The following is a 25,124-nucleotide window of genomic DNA, read 5'->3' on the forward strand; positions in this document are numbered from 1 at the left end:
GTTTCGTTTTTGCTATGCAGCTTTGCTTACCGTATGATAATTTATCTTTTTTCGAATTATTATTTTCTATATTTGCTCAAAATTATTTTATGGTTTTGAGCATCGTATAAATATAAATTTCAGTTCAACTATTGATACTCTACCTGATTATTAACTGTCTTTGGATATAATTTTTTAGTGAGTTAAATTGCCAGACCATTATAAGGGTTATTGCAAGACTATTTTAAAGGTAAGTCATTATAGTTTTTAACGTTTTTATACTTAAATATAATTTCAGTAAGACCTTTTAGATAGAAACAGTTTAAGATATAACCAAACATTAGAGTTGCCGTGGCTGTTTCCCAATTGGGTGACACAAATTCAAATCACGCCGTTGACTGCTCATGCACGCACAGCTCTGGGCTAGCACCGACCACAATGCTGACATAGTTATTTTATAGCGTTTTTTTTATGTTAAAATAACAGAGTTTTGGTCAAAATAACAGAGATTTTTCTTAAAATAACTGATTTTTTCTGTTTTGTTTAAATTACAGAACTTTTGGTTAAAATAAAAGAGTTTGTTTGTTAAAATAACAGTAGGGGAGAGTGGTGTCAATTGTAACATTTTTTACTTAACTATTTTCAACTAACAAAAAATCCAATATATTATTAGTATTAATTGACAGACGAGTAAAGTAGACTATCCTCTACTAGAAAAAAAATTAAATACCTGATTTTAAATATTATTATATTAGTTATTAACAATTTTTGACTGTCGTGCACTTATTACAATTGTCCCCACTTACGGGGTCAATTGTAACAGTTCATAAATTCAACTAAAACATAGTTAATTATACATATTATCATAGTTGTGATATATTTTTTTATTGATCAAAATAGTAGTGATATTTTAGGAGTAAAAATAATAATGAGCAGAGACCTAAAGGGTTAAACTTTTAACTTTAAGGGGTTAAAAATTTTAATTTATGCTGTGAAAGGTGACAAATAAAATAATGCACATGCAACATAATATAAATGCTATAGGAAACTATTGGTGGTTCTTAAAGAGTTAAGTAATGGTTTGTAAACATAAGATTATTTATTTTCAGCTGTTACAATCGTCCCTTTACTTATTGTTACAATTGTCCCCAAGACGCCATTTCAGCTTCATTTGTTAAAAACAATGCTAGTAAATAAGCAAAACTAATCTTTTTTTTATTGAAATGTTAATTAAGGTGTCCACTTACATATTCGGTTACTAATTTTTATTTGTTTAAACAAAATTACTTTGTTACAATATAATATTCTAATACCAAAAAAAGTACTTGCGTGGCGTGAAAATATCTTTTGTGACGTAACTCTTTCAAAAGTACATAAAAATGGTTGCCATCAGGGGTGTACATGTAGATTTATTAAATACACCTTGTGCGCCACCTAGGAACCAAATCTAGAACCCAACACTCGAAATTTTTGCTCTGTTACAATCGTACCCTGTTACAATTGACCCCACTCTCCCCTACTTATAAGCTTAAAATACAGCCGTTTTGAAATAGTCCCAGATAGCAAAATAAGGTTTATTTTAACTCAGCAAAAATCTTTTAATGTCAACCTAAAAAGCTTGTTACGCGGTTTACGTGTAAACCTTCAAACGAGATGAGTGACAATCTTCTCTATTCTATACACATTACCCTAATCCAAAACCTTGGAAAACAACCTTCTATTTAAAAACTTTAAATCGAGGTTAACTTAGGGTTTTTAAGCTTGAAAAACTCCTTTCATAAAGGTAGTCTCAAGATGAAAATAATCTTAAATCTAGGTAATTATAAGGTTTCTTGTATGCTCAGCTAAAATCGACCTTGTCTTGAAATTTGAATGGACAGTGCAATTTGATCCTATCGCTAGTGTGAAGTCAGCTAAAACGTCATTATAATTTTTAATCTTTTTAGAATGCAAGGTTTGAAAGTGCAATATTTTTGCTTTATTGAAAAAAGGTTTTTAGTACAAACATTTTCGTGACAATAAAAGAAAATTCAGACAGAAGATTGCCGTTAGGTTACATGCTTTCTGGGGTCTTTTTTTTCTTTCTGGGGTCTGACAGTCTTTTTTTTTTTCTTTTCTGTAAACTGAACAGATTTTTATTTTTACAGTGTGGCTGTAAGAGGACATTATCCATGCCAAATAATCTTTAACTTTCTTTTTAAGTTAGTTAAATCACTAAATAAATCAAAGGACTGAGAGACGCCAAGCTAAACTTTCGAGTTTGAATAAGTTAAAGCTATACATGGATATTGAAAATAAAAATTCTGAACAGGTGCATGTTTACATTCCTCAACTTTTCTTGAGAAAGCTGAAATCCCAAACAAAATGCTGTTTTTTAAAGAACGTAGCCTCAACGTAAATACTAAAATATTTTATTTGCTTTGTTGGATTTACTTTGGCCCGAAAACTGGCTCTTATTAAAGAGTTAAATCTGTTTAAAATAAACTATAAGTGTTTTTTAAGATCTTGCAAATAATGTGTGAAATATGGACACTAACAACAAACAAAATTGCTTTAAAAATAGTTTTGCAAATAGGGTAGAATTTTAGTAATTAAAAAATACTTTTGATTTTAACCCTTTATATCTCAACATCTCTGATTTTAATAAAAATTACTCATACATTAGAATACATCATTCTAAGCATGTAAAAAATAATAAAAAAATTTTACAACATAAAATAAAAAAAGTTATCGGAAAAAAATTGATTGTTGCATTTCTGCAACATTATGCAAAATGACAAAAAAGTGCTTGTTGCATTCATGCAACATTGTGAAAAATGGCACTAAGATTGAAAGATTCAAAAATTTTAATTCATATCAAAATTTTTAAAACGGTTGTTACTTTTGTTGTAACAAAGTCCTACACCACATTTCTCACAAATAGTTTTGTGTAAATCCTTTGCATTTTGGGTATTTGCATCTGATTCTTTTGTTAGCCTAATTAGGCCAGTGCCCAATTTCATCTTGGCGCACTAGTTTTGGCCGACAATCACCGAAATCGTCTTTTAAAATTTGTTGGGGCAAAGACATAGGCTTTTTGTGTATGTTGCAGATATGCAACAAGGTGATATAAAGGGTTAAAAAATTGAAAGAGGAATGATTCTTATGCTTCAGAAAAATCTTTTAAGTAACTAATTGGATAAAGATTCCAAATATTAGTTGAAATCATAAAGATAATTTACTTACCAATACAAAGCATGTAAACTCCAGTAAGTATAATTATGGCCAATGCAAATAATTTTCCAAAAGTAAATACATTTTGAACTGTCATAGACCACTTCACATCCCAGCAATTGACGAAGGTAAGAATTACTAAAAATAAATTAAAAAATAATCAACAAAAATTGGGAAAGAAATAATTATTCAAAGAAAATTAAGATATTGCAAGGTACATAACATAATCCGAGTCATTAATTAGAATTAAAACACTCATAAATGTAACTAAAATTAAGAAAAAAAGAAGATTTTTTATCATTGATCAGAGAATAAAGAAATGACCATAAGTAGATTATAAAGCTTTCTGTGGGGAGGGCAAAAAAAAAAAAAAAAAACTTTATTACAGCCTCAGACACAATTCAACTTAAAATATTTTTTACACTGATTTGTTAGTGCTTTTGAATCCAGATATGTTTATAAAACATTTTTTCCCTACAGTTATACCGAACTTTTTTTACAGTGTAGAGAAATAGGTTTTTTTCTTTAAATATTTCAGGGAAGTTGACAATAAGAAATAACCCAATAACTTGATTAAAAACTTTATTCCCTTAAGAAATGTAGCAAAATGGAAATGGGAGTCAACATGTTTCAAGTGCTCAAAAATAAGCACCCATTTTCAAGATTTACCACATGTGAATGAGAAGAAATAGAATTGATTTAAAATAGAAAATGTAAAATTGCCAACGAAAAAGTAATAAAATAATTAAATAACACATTTGCTAGCTTGAAAATAAAGATTTGTTTCTCAAGAAGATGTTTAATATTTATCTTACATGGGACTGAGTGTATTTAGATATAAAACGCATATTTTCTTACACTTGATTCCTTGAAATTAAAAGGTTAGAAATTATACCCGAAGTTGATCATAATTCAAATAACTTTCTAAATAATGTAAAATAAATTAAAACGTTTTTTTTTTCTTTCGAAAAGCTTTATGTATTATACGAATTCACTCATAACATTCATAAAATTAGATAATTGTATTAAAAGTTTAATTTAAAGCAAAAGAAAGGTGTTCCAACATTCTTACGGAAGTATTATGGGGCGGGGGGTTGTATTTTTCTGACAAAAAGAAAGGGCCAAAAATATGTTTACGTATTATTTGAAAGATCCCAAATTTAAAAAGATGGATTGGAATATAGAAACCTTTTGATTTAAAAAAGTAAAAAATATACATATATAAATGTAAGCTTGTACAATCAATAGTCAAGAACTGGTTTAAAGAATACGACGGCATTTAGTCTAGACGACAATGCTTTTAAAAGATAGAGTTTCGGGGAAAAAGTAACTGGCGCCTTATTCAAATTTTTAGGAAACGTGATATTTTAACCCATGCTAGAGGTTAACCTTGACTAAATAATACGAATTGACATATGGTGCAAATGTATTCTATATCCTTGAATATATTTTATTTACGTTGCCTTATGCGGGCACTTATTATGAAAGTAGATATCTCTTGTAAAGTAATTAGAAAAAGAAAATTTTAAAAAAGTTAAATTGATCTGGTTTTCTACAAAAAGAAAATGTTTAAAGTGCTCTGAGATGCTCTTAAAATGTTGCAGTATAACTCAATTTCTTTTTTTCTTTTACTTTTTATGGGAGGAGGGTGATATAACTTAAAAAACAAAAACTTAGATTTTTTTTCTTTATATATATAACTGGCGACAAACTAAATTTGGCACATTTTAATAGTGCACTCGAAAACTGTTTAATTTTATTTAAAGAGAATTTTTTTGAATAACAAATTTCTAAAATATATAAATATATAATAACCTACATATTTTATACAGTCACTTCAAAAATTTTGACTCTTTTAAGAACGGTGTATCTTTTGAAATTGGCTTTTTTGATACAAAAATATTTGAAGGTAATATTCCATCGCTTTTTTTATATTTGTCAACAAAAAGGGGTAATGTAGTTTGATATTTCAATGTTGTGTACATCAAAATATGACAAACTACACTACTTGAGTAAACATGAACGGTCAAAACTACCAGAATATATTAAAATTTACAGTATTTCTGACTCTATCGAAGTCCCACAGTGGACTGATCGTTAAGACACGGTTCCCAGCAGATCACCAAAGTCAAGCATCACTGGCTGCGGTCAGTGTACGGGTGGGTGACCACTTGGATCAGCCTGCGTTGGGACTGAGGGTGTGCGGTATAGGTCCTCGTTAAACTGTTCTACCGTAAAGTGCTCGACTTCGCATGCAGGTCTTCGGGCTACCGAAGCGGGGGTGCCATCCCCTCTGCAGAAGATCAAAATTATGATGGCATTTCTTCGGATTATTCTCAGGGATGTTTCCCAGACCGTCGCCAATAGCCCATTGTGCAGCTCTAGTGGGACATAAATGAACTACAACAACTGACTCTATGGAAACACCAAGAAGCTCGGTAATTTTAACCCGAGTGCTTAGGAAAGAATTTTGGTGAAATTCTCAATAAAATATGGTTTATAATGTGAAATAAAATTTGTGATAAATGTGGTAAAATTTGGTAAATTTATCATGATGCCTTAGAGCATAGCATATAAACTATTTTTCGGTTAAATTTACAATTATGTTTTGTGAATTTTTTAGTAAATGTATGGTAAGAAATGTAAGAAATTACCAAAGAATGGTTTAAATCCTCATATTTTAGTTCTTAATACCAGAATTATATTTTTTGATAACCAGAAATGTTATTGCTGTACAGTATAGTAACATGCGTAACATGGAAAGGAATATCACAAAAATTTGCGGTGGCTAACCAGACAGCAAGCGGATTCTAACCCGTGATCCATCTAACAATGAGGATATTTTAAGTCAACACTGATTGACATAACACACCTGTCTTATTTCATTTTATAATTAGCGATAAGCAACCAACTCATTTTTAGGTTTAGAACTACCAATGTTCTTTTCTGTTGTCTTCTAATTTTGAACCCAACCTAGAAAAAAAAGGGAACTCGTACATCAAGTATTGGGACAAACTAACTTTCGCAAATTTTATCACAATAATTTTGCATATATTTTATTTTATAATCTTTGTTGAAAAGCCAACCCAGTTTTAAATTTACGTTTCACAATGTTCAACTCTGTAGCTTTGTAATTGTGAACCCAATTCAGCAGACAAGGTAACTCCTGTATCAAGTATCGGGAGAAATTTGCCTTCGTGGTGGACATTTTGATGAAACTAATCAACATTTGTGTTACATGGAGAGGAAAATCACGAAAGACTTGCACTGTTTGACGGAGGACTTTTACCCATGATCCATCTACCACTAATGATATTTTACGTCAGCACTGTGCGTGGTCGATGTGAGCCGGAATTCGTATCGACCATCTATCCCTGGGAATCGAACCCGAGGCACCTCGCTCAATCCCCCTGAGACACCCTGGCTCTATTTCTTTTTATAACCGCCATTAAACAGTCAACGCAATTTTTAATTTTCGTCTACCATTGTTTAACTCCAAACAATTAACCTAAATTTATTCTTCGAAATTTTCACTTTTAATGTATCCGGTAAGTTATATTAAGGTTATAACTTATTTCAATTAATTTTTGCTATTAATAACAGGATACTGTATTTCTTGCTTTTTCAGAGATCGACCCATTTATTTAATTTTTCTTTTTTAGAATAAATCGTCTAAAAAGTGTTATTATTTCTAAATCTTAACAATGTAAAACTAATTTAAAGATAATTGAATTTTAATATTAAATTCAGCCATAGAAAGAAGCTTTGAGTATTCATATTTGAATAATGGGGGGGGGGAGAGAAAGATGTAGTTCTATGAATTAAGGTAGAATATTCTTTTGAATACAAAACAATTGAAGTTAAATAAAAACTAAAAAACATAGTAAAATTTTATTTATTTTAATTCTTTTTTTTTTCTTCTTACACATTCAGTTGTATCCTATTTATATTCTTAAGTCAGTTTGTGAAGTTCATTGTGTAAAATCAATCCTTTGTTGTGAACAAACGGGCTTTAAATAGTTCTCACTCACAGATAAGTTTTTAACTTTTTTTTTCTTTTGTTCTACGAATACTTCCTGTTATTCTTTTGTTTCAAAAAGCTTTTTCCTTCTTTAGCCTTGTTTTCACGCTAAATTTTCTGCATCCATTTCATTCTGCATTATAATGAAATGCAACTGCACACGGAGAAAAAATTCTAATAAAATTACCGTTCTGTTTTAGTACATTTCTGGTAATAAAAAAAATTATAATAAATAAATAAAATTAATAAAAATTTAAACAAACTACAACATAATTCTGGTAATAAAATCAAAATATATGGTATTTAAACCATTTATTTGGTAGTTCTTCCGCTCATGCGGAAATTTGGCTTTTCAAAATTTTTGTTCTTATTACCACACATTTAGTAAAAACACAAAATTGAAAAGTAAATTTAATCGAATAAATGATCTTTATTATCTAAAGTATCGCGATAAATTTTCCAAATTTTAAGATGTTTACAACCTAACAGAATGGTAATAAAACCATATTTATTTTTCATTTTATTAAAAGTCATTACCAAAACTCTTCGACAGGGTGCTCCCAAAAGGCAAAAACACGGTAAATTTTACCTTATTCTGGAAAGTAAAACAGCGGTCGTAAGGGCATTTGCCCCAAGAATTTTGGCAGTAAAATGAAACAATATTTCGTTAAAGAATGTACAGATTATATTTGTTGTCAATCGGGAAAGATACACTGAAAAAAAGTATATGCAAAAATAACAGAGTATGGTATAATTAATCGGGTTTCTGGCTCTATGAGAACACCAAGAAGCTTGGTAAATTTTACTGAAGTGCTTTCTTAATGCAGGGGTGATTGTGAGCCCAGATCAAAATTCCGGAAAATTTCTTGAGTTTTTAAAAAAAAAAAAAAAAAAAAAAAAAAAAAAAAAAAAAAAAAAAAACGGTTTAAATTGAAAAATTAGAAAAAAATTAAAACAATGTTTTTTTTTTCCTTTTTCCCAATATTTCTTAGTTTACTTAAAATATATTTAAAATTTTACACATACCTACCATTTACACATACCTATGATGACCTGGAGAAGTAATTAAAATTTACAAATATGTCTTTCTTTCTGGGGTTATGATTATAACTACTATTTACTGATAAAAAATTAATATTAATCATGAATATAAGCTTATAAAATATCTGGAAACTTCCGGATCACTTTTGGCGAAAAATCCGGAAATCCGGATTTTTTCCGGAGCACAATCAGCCCTGTTAATGATTTTAGAAAAATTATTAGTAAATATGGCTTCATAGTATGTGATAAAATTTGGTAATTTTATCAGGATACAGTAGAGCATGGCATAAAAATCATTTATTCGGTTAAATTTACTTTTTAGTTTTGTATTTTTTCTTAAGTGTGTGGAAATAAGAACTATAATTTTAAATACCAGAAATTCCTAGTTACCATATGAGGTGAAAAGTTACCCAATGAATGGTTTAAATACCATATATACCAGAATTATGTTGTTTTGTTTTTTCTTAACAGAAATGTCGTTACTATACAGTACGGTAATTTTACCTGAACTTTTTTTCAATGTATGTTTTATTTTTGATCCCAGCTGACATGAAAAATATAGCTTCGAGAAAAATGCTTCTGAAATTTTCTAAGCGCGGTTTGAAGGACAATGCAAAAATTCCGAAATCGTATACTTAAATGTTTCTTCTGGCGGAAATGTTTGGGTGTATCCTATTTGAAATAATAACATAATTAAAAAATATATATATATTTAAAAATATATATATATTTTTTTAATTTTTTTAATCTTATTCCTAAAGCATCAGTGTATAATTATTTGACGCTGTATGAAAATCGCATAAAAATAATATTGATAAATAATTTAAGAAAATAGTAAGAATGGTTAGTAATTGGACAAACTTATAACTAAACAAAAATATTTTTCTTAGCATATTATAAACAACATTTATTTTATTTTATCTTATTTATTATTTTTGTGTTTATGCTAACTCTTAATTATAGACTTAATTCAAATGCAATTTTTGAGCTGCTTATAAGATTAAGAAACCTAAATTTGAAAGAATAACAAACTAATATTTTATAGGATTTTGAAAAACAAGTGATGAGATTGAATAATGACCTTTTAATTTTAGAAACGAAATCTAATTCATCTGTCGTCATTCTAACGCTAATAACGGAAGTAATTAGTAACTATATATAGCGGAATCGTTTTTAATTAAGGAAAGAATATTCTTTTTTTTTCACATTTTTGTTAAAATATTTTTTTCTTTCACTATTGTTTTTTGAATTCAAAATTCCAATTTTCTTTTCCTATGTAATCTGAGAATATAGTGTCCGTAAATCTTAAGTTTTTATGCAACTTGGTGTAAATCAAATCAAACCTAAATTATTTATCCAAAACTATTTAAGATCTTACGAAAATTTTAAATACATTTACTTCAAAACAACAGTTTTAAAAATTATTTATTATTTCTATGCTGTTTTCTCAAGTTTTTAAGATCTATTTTACATTTTTTGGCAGGTAATGTTTGTTATCGCTGCGGCTATAGTCTGAATTCATACTACACTATATTCATAACACTCGATTTTAAATTTTGATTTTTTTTTCGCTGTTGTAAAAAAATAAGGAAGAAAATGGACTATTTTTTATAAAAGGTATAAAATCATGGAAATTTATTTAAAATTTTTGAATAAAACTGCTTTTCTACACATTTAACAATTGACATAAAAAGTTATCTTGATACTGAATTTTGCAATTGTAAACACAATCTTGAATAGTCAATGACCGCCCTCTTTAATAATGTAATTAAATGCAATTATTAATTAAATGTAGTAAATAATTGAATGTAATTAATAATTAAATGAAATTAATCATTTCGAACGAGTTAATTATTTTATTAAAAATATCTAAATGGCACTACAAATATTTTTATATTTTTATAATTAAAAATATATTTATTGGTGATGTTCGCTGGATATGCAGTAATAGGAATTAAAGTTAATGTCGCGAGGAATTATTAAAAATTTATTTGCAAAATCTGAAAATATCAGTCTGAAGCCTTTTTAAAACTTTTACAAAAAAGACAAAAACCTTTCCCACCTACATAAATTCAGATAAATTTTTTAGGAAATAATGGTATTAAATTGAATTTTTATTCTAGTTTTAATACAAGCAATGAATGTAATTTTTAATTTTTTAATAAATTTAAGAAACAGTTAAGAAACAATGTCTGTAAAATCTTTTTAGAATTTTTAAGCAATTTTACTCATAATTTGAAAAAAACTTGCTTTAAAACAATTTAATATCTAAAATATGATTATGATCTATTCTCTAGAAAATCTAAAATAAAACATATGTTAAATATTTTAAGTTATTTAGTTCACATAAACCTGTATTTTAAAGATATCTCCAGATTATATTTTGAAGATTTTCTTCAGATTCTATTCTGAAGATTTTCTTCAGATTCTATTCTTAAGAATATCTTAAGTTATTTGGCCCACTTAAGCCTAAATCTTAAGAAAATCTTAAGTTTATATTTTGAAGATTTTCTTCAGATTATTTTCTTAAGATTTTCTTCAGAAAATATTCTTAAGAAAATCTTAAGAATGAGTGGGCCAAATAACTTAAGATATTCTTAAGAATTTTTTTTAAGAAATTCTTAAGATTCTTTTTAGTGGGGCAGTTACAGGAATTTAAGAATTAATGTTGTAAAGAAATATTTAAAATATATTGGTCAAATCTGATAGCAAGTGGCTGAATCATTTTTTCAAAACTTTCACAGAAAGGACAACAAAAAAAATTTTAAAAAATTTCTTCCTATAAAAATCCGGATTAGAGATTTCAGAAAAAATTATTATTTTACAATAAATTAAGAAATATTTTAGAATTAAAGTAAGTAATCAATGCAATTTTTAGTTTTTTAATTAAATTTAAGGAAATGGGATATAGATATTCGCCGGATATGCTGTATTAGGATTAAAAAATTAATGTCGCAACGAAATATATAAAATTTATTAGCCAAATTTAACCACATCTGGCTGAATCATTTCCAAAACTTTTACATAATAAAAACGTCTCCCTACTATTTAAATTTTGATTAATGTTATTGAAAATAAATGAGGCGCATGATTGTTTGAAAATATTTTAATTTTAATTTAAGAAATCAATAGAGCTTATAATTTCTTTAAAATTAAATTTAAGAAAATATAATCGATATTTGTCGGACTTACAGCATAAGTAATTAAAAAATGCATGTCCCAAAGAAATACATATTTAAAATTTATTCATTTTCCTAACTTTTACAGGAAAAAAAAACATCTCCATCCAATACAAATTTGAATACATGTTTTTGGAAATAAATATGGTTTATGAATGTTTTAAAAAAAATATAATTAGATTTTTTAATTGAGTAATTTTTAAATAAACTTTTTATTAAAGTTAATAAAAAATTTAGAAAATTTATTTTTCACCTAAACATTTTTAAATAGTAAAATGGCCAGTTCTGAAACTATTCATCTTACTGATGTTCAACAATAAATCATTATTTACAGCACCGTTTGACAATTTATGAAAAGCTCTCCTGTCCATATTTGTTCTTTATTTCCTTGTATGGCCATGAACTTGGGAAAGAAAAGAAATTAGGTTCGAAACTATAATCAGGGGAAATATGTCTTATCTAATGATAGGCGTATCAGGATGGTAAAGTATCAGCTAAGCGTATCGAAAAATTGCGAATGAATGCAAGTCAATGAACTGATCTTCCGCGATTCACTGATTTTCTTCTATTACAAAAGTTTAGATATTTTGAAGAAGAATATACATTGTTCTGTAGAAATATATATCAAAACAAATTTTTTCACGCTAATTCTTTCGCTTTAAGTAAATGTTTCCTATAGAGCAATGTGGGCAGATGCCTATTCGAGTAGATGACCATGAAAACATTATAAGAGATCAAAATGAGGAATTTTTTTCATAAAATATTTTACTTGAGCCAAATACTTCTCCGTTCAAATATTAAATTTCATAACAGAAATAAATTAATAGATATAAAGTTTAGTGTCCTTGATGGTCTACTGCAGTGTTTACCAAAGTGTGGCACGCGTACCCCCAGGGGTACGGGAACAGTTTAGCGAGGGTACGCGTTCTTATGCGAAATATCTTGCAACAAACGAAAATTTCAAAACATTTTATTTACAAACAAAGCTAGCCAAGACAATTTACTATTATGTCTTTTTCTGTTGGCTATTTATGCAGAGTTAACAGTTAACAATTAGTGGTTATAACAGTTAACAATTAGTGGTGTCAACAGCCAGTTGTGATTTTTAATTTTCAGGGGTCTGTCCAGACATTTTGTGAAAGGTCCGTTTTTCGTGAAATTGTGAAAAAATTACTCACATTCTTTCAACCAGGGTCCGCTTTTATGAATTTGTGCAAATAGGGTCCGTTATTGCAAAAAAAGACTTTTTCAAGGACTTTTTAAATTGTAAATAGATACAAGATTATGCTCGGCACTGTAAAATTATAATAAAAAAATTAAATTTTCAAAAATAAACAGCGATTGCTGCTTCTAAATTAGAGATGCAACATTTGATATTTAGCCTATACTGCTGAACGCAGAATATTCATTTCGGACGAATAATGGAAGAATCGTCTGCCGAAGACAAAACTTAATTCGTTTACATCCATCTTTCTTGTTTTCTACCCTGGGAAGGGTTTATTCGATTAACAAAACAATAATGAAGATAAACAAATTTGTGAAGGGTCCAATTAAAAGAGAAATCATTTTGTGAAGGGTCCGTTTTTAAGTTAAAATATTTTGTGAAGGGTCCGTTTTTATGAAAAGATATTTTGTGAAGGGTCCGATAACGGACCCAAATTTCTTCTAAACAGACCCCTGATTTTAGTGCAATTTTTTATGGTAAAAAATACATTCATTTTTTTATTAGTGGTACACAGCGTTACGAAAAATTTAGAAAGGGTACACAAAAGTCATAAGTTTGGGAAACACTGGTCTACTGAATAGATACTTCCTTCGGTGATTTGTCTGCTGACCCTTTGACCCTTTTCTCTGCACACCAATTTTATAGAAGTTCAGATATTAAAACAAGGGAATAAAAAGTGTTCAACATGCTTAAAATTCCCGTTGGAGGGAACTGACAGTAACAATGGTAGGGTCAAAAAAGTAGGGCATTAAATTTTCGAAAAATAATAAAGAAAATATGTACCTTAAGATGGCAGTTAGGAGGAGGGAAGCAGTAGGGTCAAAGCGTGTGTGGTGTATGTTGCACCATTTTTCGTACACCAAACAAAATTTTTATCCGGATCCTAAGTACGAATAATGAATAACCTGTGAACACCATCAGTTGTTTTATTTGCAGTGTGCACTAAGTGTGGCTAGTTTTATTGCATTTAGTAGCAGTTTAAACTCCTTATTCACTTATATAATGCTAATTTAAATATTTGCATCTATTAATTATTTTTTATTCTCAAAAAAATACTTTTAATAAAATACTCCAAAAATACAGCAAAAGAAATGAACAGAAAGAACTGATTTTGTGCAAAAAGAAGCATATCACATTAGTTTTAGAGAAGAAATGCATCATCAAATACATTATTTCTCAAAGGTTGAAAAAATATTAAAAGAAGTTTCCGGATAAAAGAGATATGGATAATCCAGGTATCAATAAATAAAATAAAAGTTATAGTATTTTTTCTATTAGTAATGCTTCTTCAAAAAGATTTGAGCACTTAATTTTTTGAAAATATGCAAAAAAAATTTATTTTAAAATGAAGTAAATATTTCCAATTACGACATACGACATTATTATCCAACTAGTCAGCATTTAGTTAGTTCTTTTCTTTCAATATAGTAACATAGATTAAACCAAAAGTTGAAAACTGAAAGCTACAGTCATGCATTTACGATATATCCAAACAAAAAAAAAGAATCCACTAAGGTATACTTTAACGAAAGTATTCAAAACAAATTTGAAAAAATTTTAGAAATTTAATTTATTGTTAAAACTGGAAACTTACAAATGTTCTAAATTTAAAATTCTACGAAAGAAACTTTGAAACCAAATTCATCTGGTTGGAGTTTAACGCATAATTTAGTTTACTTGTAAGTCAAATATCCTAAGAATTTAAATTTCCTTTCTCCGTTTTCAAATAATAAAAATAAACTAACATATTAAAGCTTTCGAACTACTTTAATATACTTTCCCCCTACTTCAGTTGTCACTTTCCCACCCTGTAACACACCTTAATCGTAAGAGCAAACGCTTAGAAAGGAATAAAGCCAAAGCTTCCTCATGCACTCCTAGACACGTTTTATACTTTACGCTAAGATGTCGACGGCCATAGTAAGTCACGTGACTTTTACGGCAGGTGTAGAATAAAATGGAAGAGAGAACAGGTAGAGATGATCTGCATTCGATCGAAAACATGATGCAATCCACACAACAGCGTTGCTCAGTCAGAGGGATTTTTCTTTCAGTTTCGGGACATTTTATCCTGAATGGAACTTATTAAAAACTTTGAAAAGATGATTTTTGTTTCGTTTTATTAACGTCATTTGTGGAAGCGCTCTTGAAGATATTCGTAATAATACCATATTCGAAATACCATCTAAAAATCAATGAGTTTAAAATTAATAATTTATTTTACATGATAAAATTTATTCTTAAATGATTAAAATACCAATTTTAAACATAATAAGTCTTGTTTCGATAAATGCAACCTAATAAAATTTGATAAATTGGATAAATATTATTTTAAAAGTTACAGTAGCATTTAAGATAAGATCAAGATATTTTCTTAAATTCTGCAAAATCATGTTTCAAAATTTTACGAAAAAACATATATAGTAGTTAAATATTTGTATTCGTATTTCTGTTTGTGATTAAAATCAGAGTTCCAAAATATTTAGATGCAGTTTTTATCGTCCAAAAACCAAAAAGAACAATATTTTGGAATGTTCTGATTTTGATTTGACTCGATTCAAAAAGAGAAAAGGATAAAAAAAAGAAAAGAAAAGAGAGGGAGAGAGATTATCTTTTCTACTCTTTGTATCGTAATTTCTAGGGATTCTATTTATTTTTTTACATATGCAATGAGAAACAAAGTGTAACGCTTATCTGTGAATGAATTAATTCAGTTAATAATTCCAATTTTTACACTTCAAATCCACAAAAAAATAAATAAAAAAGTTTGATGTTTCAGTTTTTACAAATTTTCGAAAAGGATCTTTCACAATTTGCGAAAGAAAACAAATGCATGAGTTAAAAGTAATGTATCTAAAAAAGTAATTAATAATATATTCTTGCGTAAATGCTATGAAAACCACATTTGAAAAAAACAGCTTACTTCATTGTTATTTAACATGTTTATCCGTATAAAATTTACATAACACATCATGAATTATATTCGAATATATTGAAACATTATATTCAAAATATAATTACCTTTTGAGTATATAATTTTGACTATTATAACTGACGTAATTGATTTTTTTTAAATATAATTTTAACATTATATAAAAATCAATCTACCAGAAGTTAAATGAAAAACAATTTATTACGATAAATTTTTAATTTAATTTTCTGGATATTTTTAAAATATGCATTTTAACAGCACGTTTATGCATTCTAAAGAACACATTTATAAAATAGACACAACGAAAAATCTAAATTTGTCGTATAAAAACCATTCTTAAATTTATATCTTATAAAGTTTTTCGAATTTCTTAAGATTGTGATTTTTCTGACACGCAGCTTTTTATCCAATTGATTCTTTTTGTGAACTCATATGTCTTTTCTGTGTATTCAGCCGATATTAAAAAGATGAAGTGCTGATATTTGTACTGAAGGGCCAAGATAGATTTTATTATAGGAATTGGATCAATGCAATGTCAACTTTTTTTCTAAACTGGGTCAATTAATTAAAGTGAATAGAATAATAAAAAGCTAAAATTGCGCCTTAGTGTTTACGACAGTAAACAATAGAATTTTCATTTAACGACTTTTAGGTTTTAAGAAACATTTTATTGGATATTAATGGCACATATTTAAAATAAAGTGAATTGATAAGCATAATATGATTTAGTGCCAAAAAATATGTGAGTCAAGAAATATAAGCAAAAGCAGACTAAATTATTTAATAATCCAAGTGATTAACACGTCTCTTTTTTTTATTGGTTAATTTGGTTTTTAATTTAGTTTGATTTCTAACTAAACAATTTTTATTTCCTCATTCAAATGCCAGTTTTCACATTTTGGTTTGCTACAAAATATCCAAAATTTTAAAATGACGTAACCATATTTTCTCTTTCACGATAAAAACACATTTTTTATTTAAATTTTCCCTTTAAATTTTAAACTTGTTATACTTATCTATAGTCTATAATTTAGATGCTAAAGCTATCACTGTTTAAGTGTAGGTCAAGAACTCAACGAAACGATTTATTTTTTCCGAAAAATAAATAAAATAAATTAATGAAAGCATTTTTATGACTGCTGTGATCATTTTGTATTTTTGTTTTGTAATATTTAAAGCGTTATTAAATGTTATGAAATCATCGTGTTATGTTATGTTATGTCATCATCGTCTTACTTTTACACGAATCTACTGTAGAAGTGGAAGAAAAAAAAGCGCTCTATGTAAAAGTTGTCAAGTGTAATAATAATAATGATAAATTATTATAGCTTCAAAAGCTAATAAAAGCTTTTAAAATAATTTTAATGGCTGCACGGAGAAATAAATTCCGTTAAAATTAAGTACTATGTGTTAAAGACAATTCTGAAAAAAACAATGAATAAATAATATATATATATATATATATATATATATATATATATATATATATATATATATATATATATATATATATATATAATTCAGGTTAATAAAACTAAAATACAAGGCATTTAAGCTATTAATTTGGTAACTTCCCTTCATGTGGTAACAGTTTATCGTAAATTCTGGTTTTCAAAATTACAGTTCTTATTATCACACATTTAGTAAAAAATACGAAACTAAAAAGTAAATTCAATCGAATATATGATTTTAATGTTACGCTTTAAGTTATCATGATAAATTTACCAATTGTTACCGCATTTACCATATTTTATCAAACATTATAAAGCTACATTTTATTGTTAATTTTACCAAAATCATTACCAAAGAGCTTTGGTAAAAATTACCCAGTTTTTTGGTGTTCCCATAGAGCCAGAAATACAGTAAATTTTACCACACTCATTTAGTTTTTACCTTACTTAAAAAAAAAAGCTAAAAAAGTAAAAAAATCTTAAAAATAAAAAAATCCTAGCAAAAAAATCATAATTGCTGATAGTTCAGCACTCTTTAAAGCAAAAGGCTTCATTGAAAAAATTGCACAGTCACCATTTTGATTCGTATCGATTTGGATACATTTAATGTTTACGAATCACTAGTTTCATAACAAAGGATCATTTTCAAAATTTTGAATTTATTCTACTGCCCGGTTAAAAGAATACCAAAAATATGCTCATTCTTACCGTTGCTAAACAGGCATAACATTTTAAGAATAATATGGCAACGAAATAAATGAGACTATATTGTTTTGGTGCACTTAAATGCCTGTAAAATCCGGAGTATGCAAGCAGACGTGTAATAAGCAAATGTTGAAGCAGTGATTGATGAATGCTAATGACGGGGTTCTTGCACTTCGAAATTTTTATCTTGCTTTGATGTTTTGAAAAGATAATTGAGAATATTTTAGGTTTTGCTTGACGGTAAACCAGTTTTCAAAATATTCGCTGAACAAAAATGTTTGAGGATGAGAGTATAACAAAATTCTTTCTCTTTTGAGCCACAAATATCATTGACGGTAACTGTAAAATAATGTTATACGTTTAATTTTTAATAAATTAAAATCATGACCTTTTTCTTACACTTCCGTAAACAAGTCTTAGAAATGAATCGAAAAACACAGCTTTTTAAATAAAACTTTTTGATTATTTTATTTATAATAGAAATATAATTAAAGAAAGAGTTAAGGAGGTTTTGGTGGAAATTAAATTTCACAATTTCGAAGATTTCTTTTTTATAAGAGAATTTAAAAAAAAAAACGTGATGTTATTTTAAAAGCAGGAAATTAGGTATCTTAATTCTTATTTCCTGCTTTTTCAAGCAACGAAAAAACTCGATATTTTTCAAACTAAATGCCTCAGGTGAGTTTTAACAGCTTCTCTGATTATCCCGAGTTAACTCGGGTATCAATATACTGCAAATATTTATTATCCCGAGAAAACTCGGGTATCAATATATTGCAAATATTTATTATCCCGAGTTAACTCGGGTATCAATATATTCAGGGGTCTGTCTAGACATTTTGTGAAAGGTCCGTTTTTCGTGAAATTGTGAAAAAATTACTCACATTCTTTCAACCAGGGTCCGCTTTTATGAATTTGTGCAAATGGGGTCCGTTATTGCAAAAAAGAAACTTTTTCAAGGAGTTTTTAAATTGTAAAGACATACAAGATTATGCTCATCATTGTAAAATTATAATTAAAAAAATTAAATTTTAAAAAATAAAGAACAATTGCTGCCTCTAAATTAGAGATGCAACATACAAATATTTGGTATTTAGCCTATACTGCTGAACGCAGAATATTCATTTCGAACGAATAATGGAAGAATCGTCTGCCGAAGACAAAACTAAATTCGTTTACATCCATCTTTCTTGTTTTCTGCCCTGGAAAGGATTTATTCGATTAATAAAATAATAATGAAGGTAAAAAAATTTGTGAAGGGTCCGATTAAAAGAAAAATCATTTTGTGAAGGGTCCGTTTTTAAGTTAAAATATTTTGTGAAGGGTCCGTTTTTATGAAAAGATATTTTGTGAAGGGTCCGTTAACGGACCCAAATTTCTTCTAAACAGACCCCTGGTATTGCAAATATTTATTATCCCGAGAAAACTCGGGTATCAATATATTGCAAATATGTATTATCCCGAGAAAACTCGGGTATCAATATATTGCAAATATTTATTATCCCGAGTTAACTCGAGTATCAATATATTGCAAATATTTATTATCCCGAGAAAACTCGGGTATCAATATATTGCAAATATTTATTATCCCGAGAAAACTCGGGTGTAGCAGAATTTGTCAGTACGCTTTGTTTTTCTTGTGTTTTTACACCGCAGGAAGCAAAAAAAAAAATAAATAAAAAAAAAAATCTGTTGTGATTGAAAATTTGTCAATTTTTGTTCAGGAGTTTTGCTGTTGGATTGTGAAACTGCACCAGTGTTTTGTGCGATTTTATATACGCTAGTTGCAGGATTTACATAGTTAAAAAAAGAGGAAAAAATGGCGCATCACTTTACTGCTTTCTGAAAGTATCACTTTATGTTGTCCCTTGTTTTAAAAACTATCATATAAAGACTAATATTTAACTTTTTTCATTTGCCCGAGATAACTCGGAATAGTAAACTAATGGTAAACTAAATGTTTTTTTTACACATAAAAAAATTTCAATTTCAATTTAAAACTTGTGTATTATGTTTTGTTTTAATTCCCTGTATTTATTAATAAAGTAAAAAAAATATGTTGATTTTGTGCATTTTTTTCAAAAAAAATTGGTAAGTGAAGCGGTTAAAGACATCCTGGTGAAACAAAATCCCGAACTCTATTACAAAACAAAAACTAAACCCATCACAATCGAAATAATAATTAAGGAAAGTGGTCCTGGATAGGACACGCGCTAAGAATGTTCTCAAAAGACCCAACTAGAACAGCTTTGACAAGAGTGCCGAATGGAAAATGGAAAAGAGCCCGGCCGGAGATATCCTACTGACAAATGATAATAAAGGAAAGAATAATCCTGGAATGGCCCAGTTAGGGAAGCGGTTCTTGGAATTTCAAACTTATGGTTTCATGAGCCACATGGCCTAAAGAGAATTAAGTCAAGTTCTACCGTTTCGGCATCATTACTTTTACCAGTATCTACAGTAAACAATTACTTTTATTAGAATTTACAGTCAAGAGCTATTATTACTGCGAAAATCATAATAAATAAAATAGTTTTAGTAATGAAACCGCTATTTAAGAGTTTTTTGGATTTAAATTTTATATATAAAAGAAAAATCATATGAGAATATTTTTATTATACCATGTCAGACATTTCTTAACGACAGCAAATTATTTTGTTGTTAAATTATGTATAAAAGAACATGTAAAGTAATTTTAAGTACAATGCGTGAAATTAAAAATTCATTAAAAAAATTCTTCTTACCTCTAAAAATTGTCAAAGTTTTACTTACTTTTTAGTTCAAATTTGAACAATTTTTTATTCAAAACATAAAAAGCTTTGTTACAATCAAAAACTGATTTTCTACTATTTTAAAACATAGGGCTGATATATTTTTATAAAACAAAGCAACATTAACATTAAAAATGAAGTAAGGAGAATATTAAAAGTTTGCCGACCAACTGGCTTAGAAAATCGTTATACTTTTTGCTCTAAAACAACAACTAAACAAAAAAAAATACATAATATTTTTTGTCATAAAAAAAATAATATAGAGATTTAAAAAAAAATGAATATCTTAAAATTTTTTATAACAAACCGATACGTAATCCGTATCCGGCTTGCAACAGCCACAGTGCTGACGTAAAATATCCTCAGTGATAGGCGGATCATGGGTTTGAGTCCCCTTGCCGTCAGGCTAACCGTGGGAGGTTCCCGTGGTCTTCCTGTCCATGTAACGCAAATGCGGGTTAGTTTCATCAAAAAGTCCTCCACGAAGGGACATTTCTCTCAATACTTGGACCAGGAGTTCCCTTGTTTTCTGGATTGTGTTCAAAATTAAAAGGCGTTGAACATTAGTAGTCGTAAGCGTTGAACATTAGTAGTCGTAAGCGTTGAACATTAGTAGTCGTAAACCCAAAAATTGGGTCAGATGTTCAACGAAGGTTATAAAATTAAATTAAATAAAATAATCAACCGGTGGTGGACCTGGCTATATTTTTATAAAAAAAGTTGTTATGCTTTTGTATTACAAAAAAAATTTAGTTTAAGAAACAAACATAGAAAAAAAAGTTAAAAGTTTGGTAACGAATTGGCATAGACAACAACTCGTCTCAGGTTCTCTGCAGTTGAGACATCAGTGATAAACTTAGTCAATCACTGATAACAAGTTACTTTATTATGATGTCGCTGTCCCACAAAAAAAAGTCAACGTGTTAACTGATATATTTTGCAGATGCTTAAAACCATCATGAAAACGTGGTTCAAGTAGTCTATATCAAAGATTTTGATAACACGCAGACCTGCTTTAAATTGCCTGCTGAATCTATTTCTTCTTCAAACTAACTTTTAATATCCAGCTCCAGATTAAACAGGAAAAAAAACTGATTATACATTTCTAAACATATTAAAGTGCAAATAAATGATAATGAAATTTAAACATAATTTTATTTGCAGATATTTCTAACAGTTGACATTATATCATTCAAACGTGTTGCAAATAGTTGAGATAATTTTTTCTAGGTTTTTGAAAACATGTAAACTTACTTTAAATTGCTAACTCTTAGCGGCCATGTTTTAGATTGAACAGAGCAGAAATAAAAACTTACTATATAAATGAATTGAAATTTAAATAAATAATAATTAAATATAAACTGAATTTTAGTTGCAGATGCTTATAACAATCAAAATTCCATCATCAAAACGTGAGGCAAATAATCTAAATAATTTATTCCAAAATTTTGATTACTTGAAGACCTACTATAAATTGTTTATTCAATTTATTTCTTCTTCAAAATAAAGCTAATTTTTAGAGTCCAGCTTTGAATTAAATAGAAAAAAAATTAAATTGACTTTTTTAAACATATTGAAATGCAAATTAATTATGATGAAATTCAAACTTTATTTAAGTTGCAGATGCTAATAACAGTTAACATGATATCATTAAAACGTGGTGCAAATATTCTGGATAATTTATTCTGAGATTTTGAAAGCATGTAGATCAATTTTAAATTGCTAATATTTATTGACTATGCTTTAGATAGGACAGAAACAAAAACTAAATGTACATTTATAAACTTTTTAAAATTTGAATAAATTATAAATAAATCCAAGCTTAATTTTAGTTTTTGAAGTTTTCCAGAATAAATTTGAAATATAATGATAACCTTATTTGAAATGTATAAAAAGGAATTCAATCGATTAGACTCCAGACGAATACCTAATGATGTTATTCAGTGAAATTTGTTTTTAAAATGTTATAGTATAATTTTGACAGCAAATTTATCTTAAACGTACAGGTATAATTGGGTGTTTGGATCTTTTGCAGCAAATTTCGAAAACAAAATCAATGTTTTGCATTTGCTAAATATTTAAAATTACCCGAATAAATATATAATTACATAATAAGTTTATTTTACATTAGAATAATAGTTTACGTTTGTAAACTTTTAATAAAATATGATATAAAGTTATATAAGATATATATTACGCATGCCTTGAATGTCATAAAATAGTAAGCATTCAATTATTTATATAGAAATATATAGGGGCGTACAAAATAATGGAAACACTTCTGTACAAAAACATTTTTTGGTATTTTTCAGAAAAATACTTCAAGAATTATTTTATAACTTCAAAAGTGCTCAGATTATGCAATTTCTCATAAATATCAATGTAGTTTAAAACTTTTAAAGGTTTGAGGAACCGACAATAAATTATCAAAAGAAAAACCCTATGTCAAATAATGTAGCAAAAAGTTTGTAACATATATCGATTCCTTTAGTTATTATATGCAATTATTGCACAAAATTTCGTAAATCTAGTTGAAATATTCATAGAGATATAAACATTTAAAAAAAAAACTAATTTTTTTGTCTTTTATTCTTTTGCTATAACTTTAAAAATATTCAAAAAAATTAAACAAATTTTTTGGAGCATCTTAAAATTAATTACAAAATCATTGCTTTAAAACTTAAGAAAAATTAGGTGCGCAGATATGTGTCACTGCGCAAGATATGAGTCATAAACTAGTTCTTTTATGCAGTAGTTTGCATGCGTAGAATCAATTTGCACAAAAATTTCTTCATTTTGTAGTGAATCATATTTGGCAATTAATAAAAATAGTCCGATTTGAATATCTTGAAAATTTAAAAATTTTCAAGCAATGTTCTAAGTAGCTTCCGGACATTTTAAAAAAAGCTATAAATGTTAAAGGGTATTTTTACAAATTTTATTTCGTAGTATTAAACAAGATTTATTAAAAATGACACGCATGTTTTCTTTTTCTATACAATCACATTTTAGTGTATAAAGTTTATTGTATGATATTATGATTTATTATTAAATTTTATCGAATGACGCAAAATAATATTTGTAAAAAAAATCTTTATCATATTGAGTTTTTTTTAAAAAAAAAATACAAAAACCACTTAAAAATTACTTAAAACTTTTTAAATTTTTAATGCATTCAAATCGGTTTATCTTCATTAGTTGTCGATTTCGATTCACTACAAAATTACTAAAAAAAAATAAATGCTTTTTTTTCCGCGAAAGCGTAGTATAAAAGAACTTCTAATTACTTATATCTTACACAGTTTTCAATACATTTTTCGAAAATTTTTAAGCAATAATTGTGTTATTAGTTTTAAATTGCGTCAAAAATTTTGATTAATTTTATTGAATATTTGTAAAATTATAGCAAAGAAACGTAAGACAAAAAAAATTGTTTTTTTATAAAAATGTCCATATATATTTAAGCTATGTTTACGAAATTTTGAGCGATTATTGCATGTAATAACCAAAATAATTGTTATAAGTCAGAAACTTACCGTTACATTTTTTTGCTACAGAGTGTTAAAAAATACTATTCTCCGTTTGTGATTTATTGTCGACCCTTGAATCTCTAAAAGCTTTAAATTTCATCGATATGCATGAGTCATCGTATTATCTAAGCACTTAAGAAGTTATAAAATGATTATTTAAGTTTTTCTAGACAAATATGAAAAAATGTGTTAGAAATTGAAGAATTGTCACTATTGGAAATTTCTCAGAAAAAATGGCTAAATAACAATTTATAGGATGGTTATTTTACCATATTTAATCAAAATAGTCAAATAACCATAAATAAAATGGTAATAAAACTGTTTATTAACTGCTTTCACCTAATACGGTCAAACAACCAGAATTTTATCGCACCCCACTAGATCAACCTAATGAAGCTACTTAGTTCTTTGCAACAGTGTAGAAATCATAGCTGAGCTGGCTTATAGCAATCTCATTACAGATGGAGCTGGAGTTCGAGTCCTAGTGTTGACACCACAATATTTCCCTTATTCCCTTCAACACGTAAAGAATTTCCAGTGTCCGGCTCTTTCCAATGCCCATTACCTTACGAAAAGACGAGTTCTTATGTCAAGTTAAATAATTTTCTTTTTTTACCTTTTTGAAAAATGCTAGTTATAAATGGGTAAAAAACCGTATAATTTTGTATTCATGGTTTTATAACCACACTTTTTGTAAATGGTTTCAAAACCCTAAAGGAAAAAAACGTCCTTTACCGTAAACTTTAAGGTTAATTGGATGGACAGACAGCTACCAGTTATTTTACCATTATTTTAGAATGAAAATTTTAACAGTGTAGAAGTGTTTCCATTATTTTGGCCAACCCCTGTATATATATATTTACATATGAAACCTTATATATGTAATTGAATGGCTTTAATGTACTAGTATTTCATCGTTTATTAATAATATGGTAGAACTTTAACTTTTATGAAATTAATGCATCGCAAAGTGTCCAATTTACAGAATTTTTAACTACAAGTTTCCTTTTTTATAACAGAAATGTTAAGAATCTTTATAAGTCTCATAAAAAATATCTTAATACCACAAATTGAATC

General features: G+C 27.7%; 1 protein-coding gene across 1 annotated transcript in view; it reads right to left on the reverse strand.

Annotated features, from left to right (window-relative positions):
- The window catches only part of LOC107454853 (large neutral amino acids transporter small subunit 2), a 79,615-nt gene that overhangs the window by 35,514 nt on the left and 18,977 nt on the right, over window positions 1-25,124 (reverse strand). Inside the window, exon 2 of the mRNA XM_087156216.1 lies at window positions 3,205-3,330. Within this exon, the coding sequence (XP_087012342.1) occupies window positions 3,205-3,330 (126 nt within the window). The remainder of the gene's footprint in view (window positions 1-3,204; window positions 3,331-25,124) is intronic.

The sequence above is a fragment of the Parasteatoda tepidariorum genome, chromosome 12 (genome assembly GCF_982258835.1).
Source record: "Parasteatoda tepidariorum strain Cologne lab strain chromosome 12, Ptep-v5.0, whole genome shotgun sequence".
Lineage (NCBI taxonomy): Eukaryota > Metazoa > Arthropoda > Arachnida > Araneae > Theridiidae > Parasteatoda > Parasteatoda tepidariorum.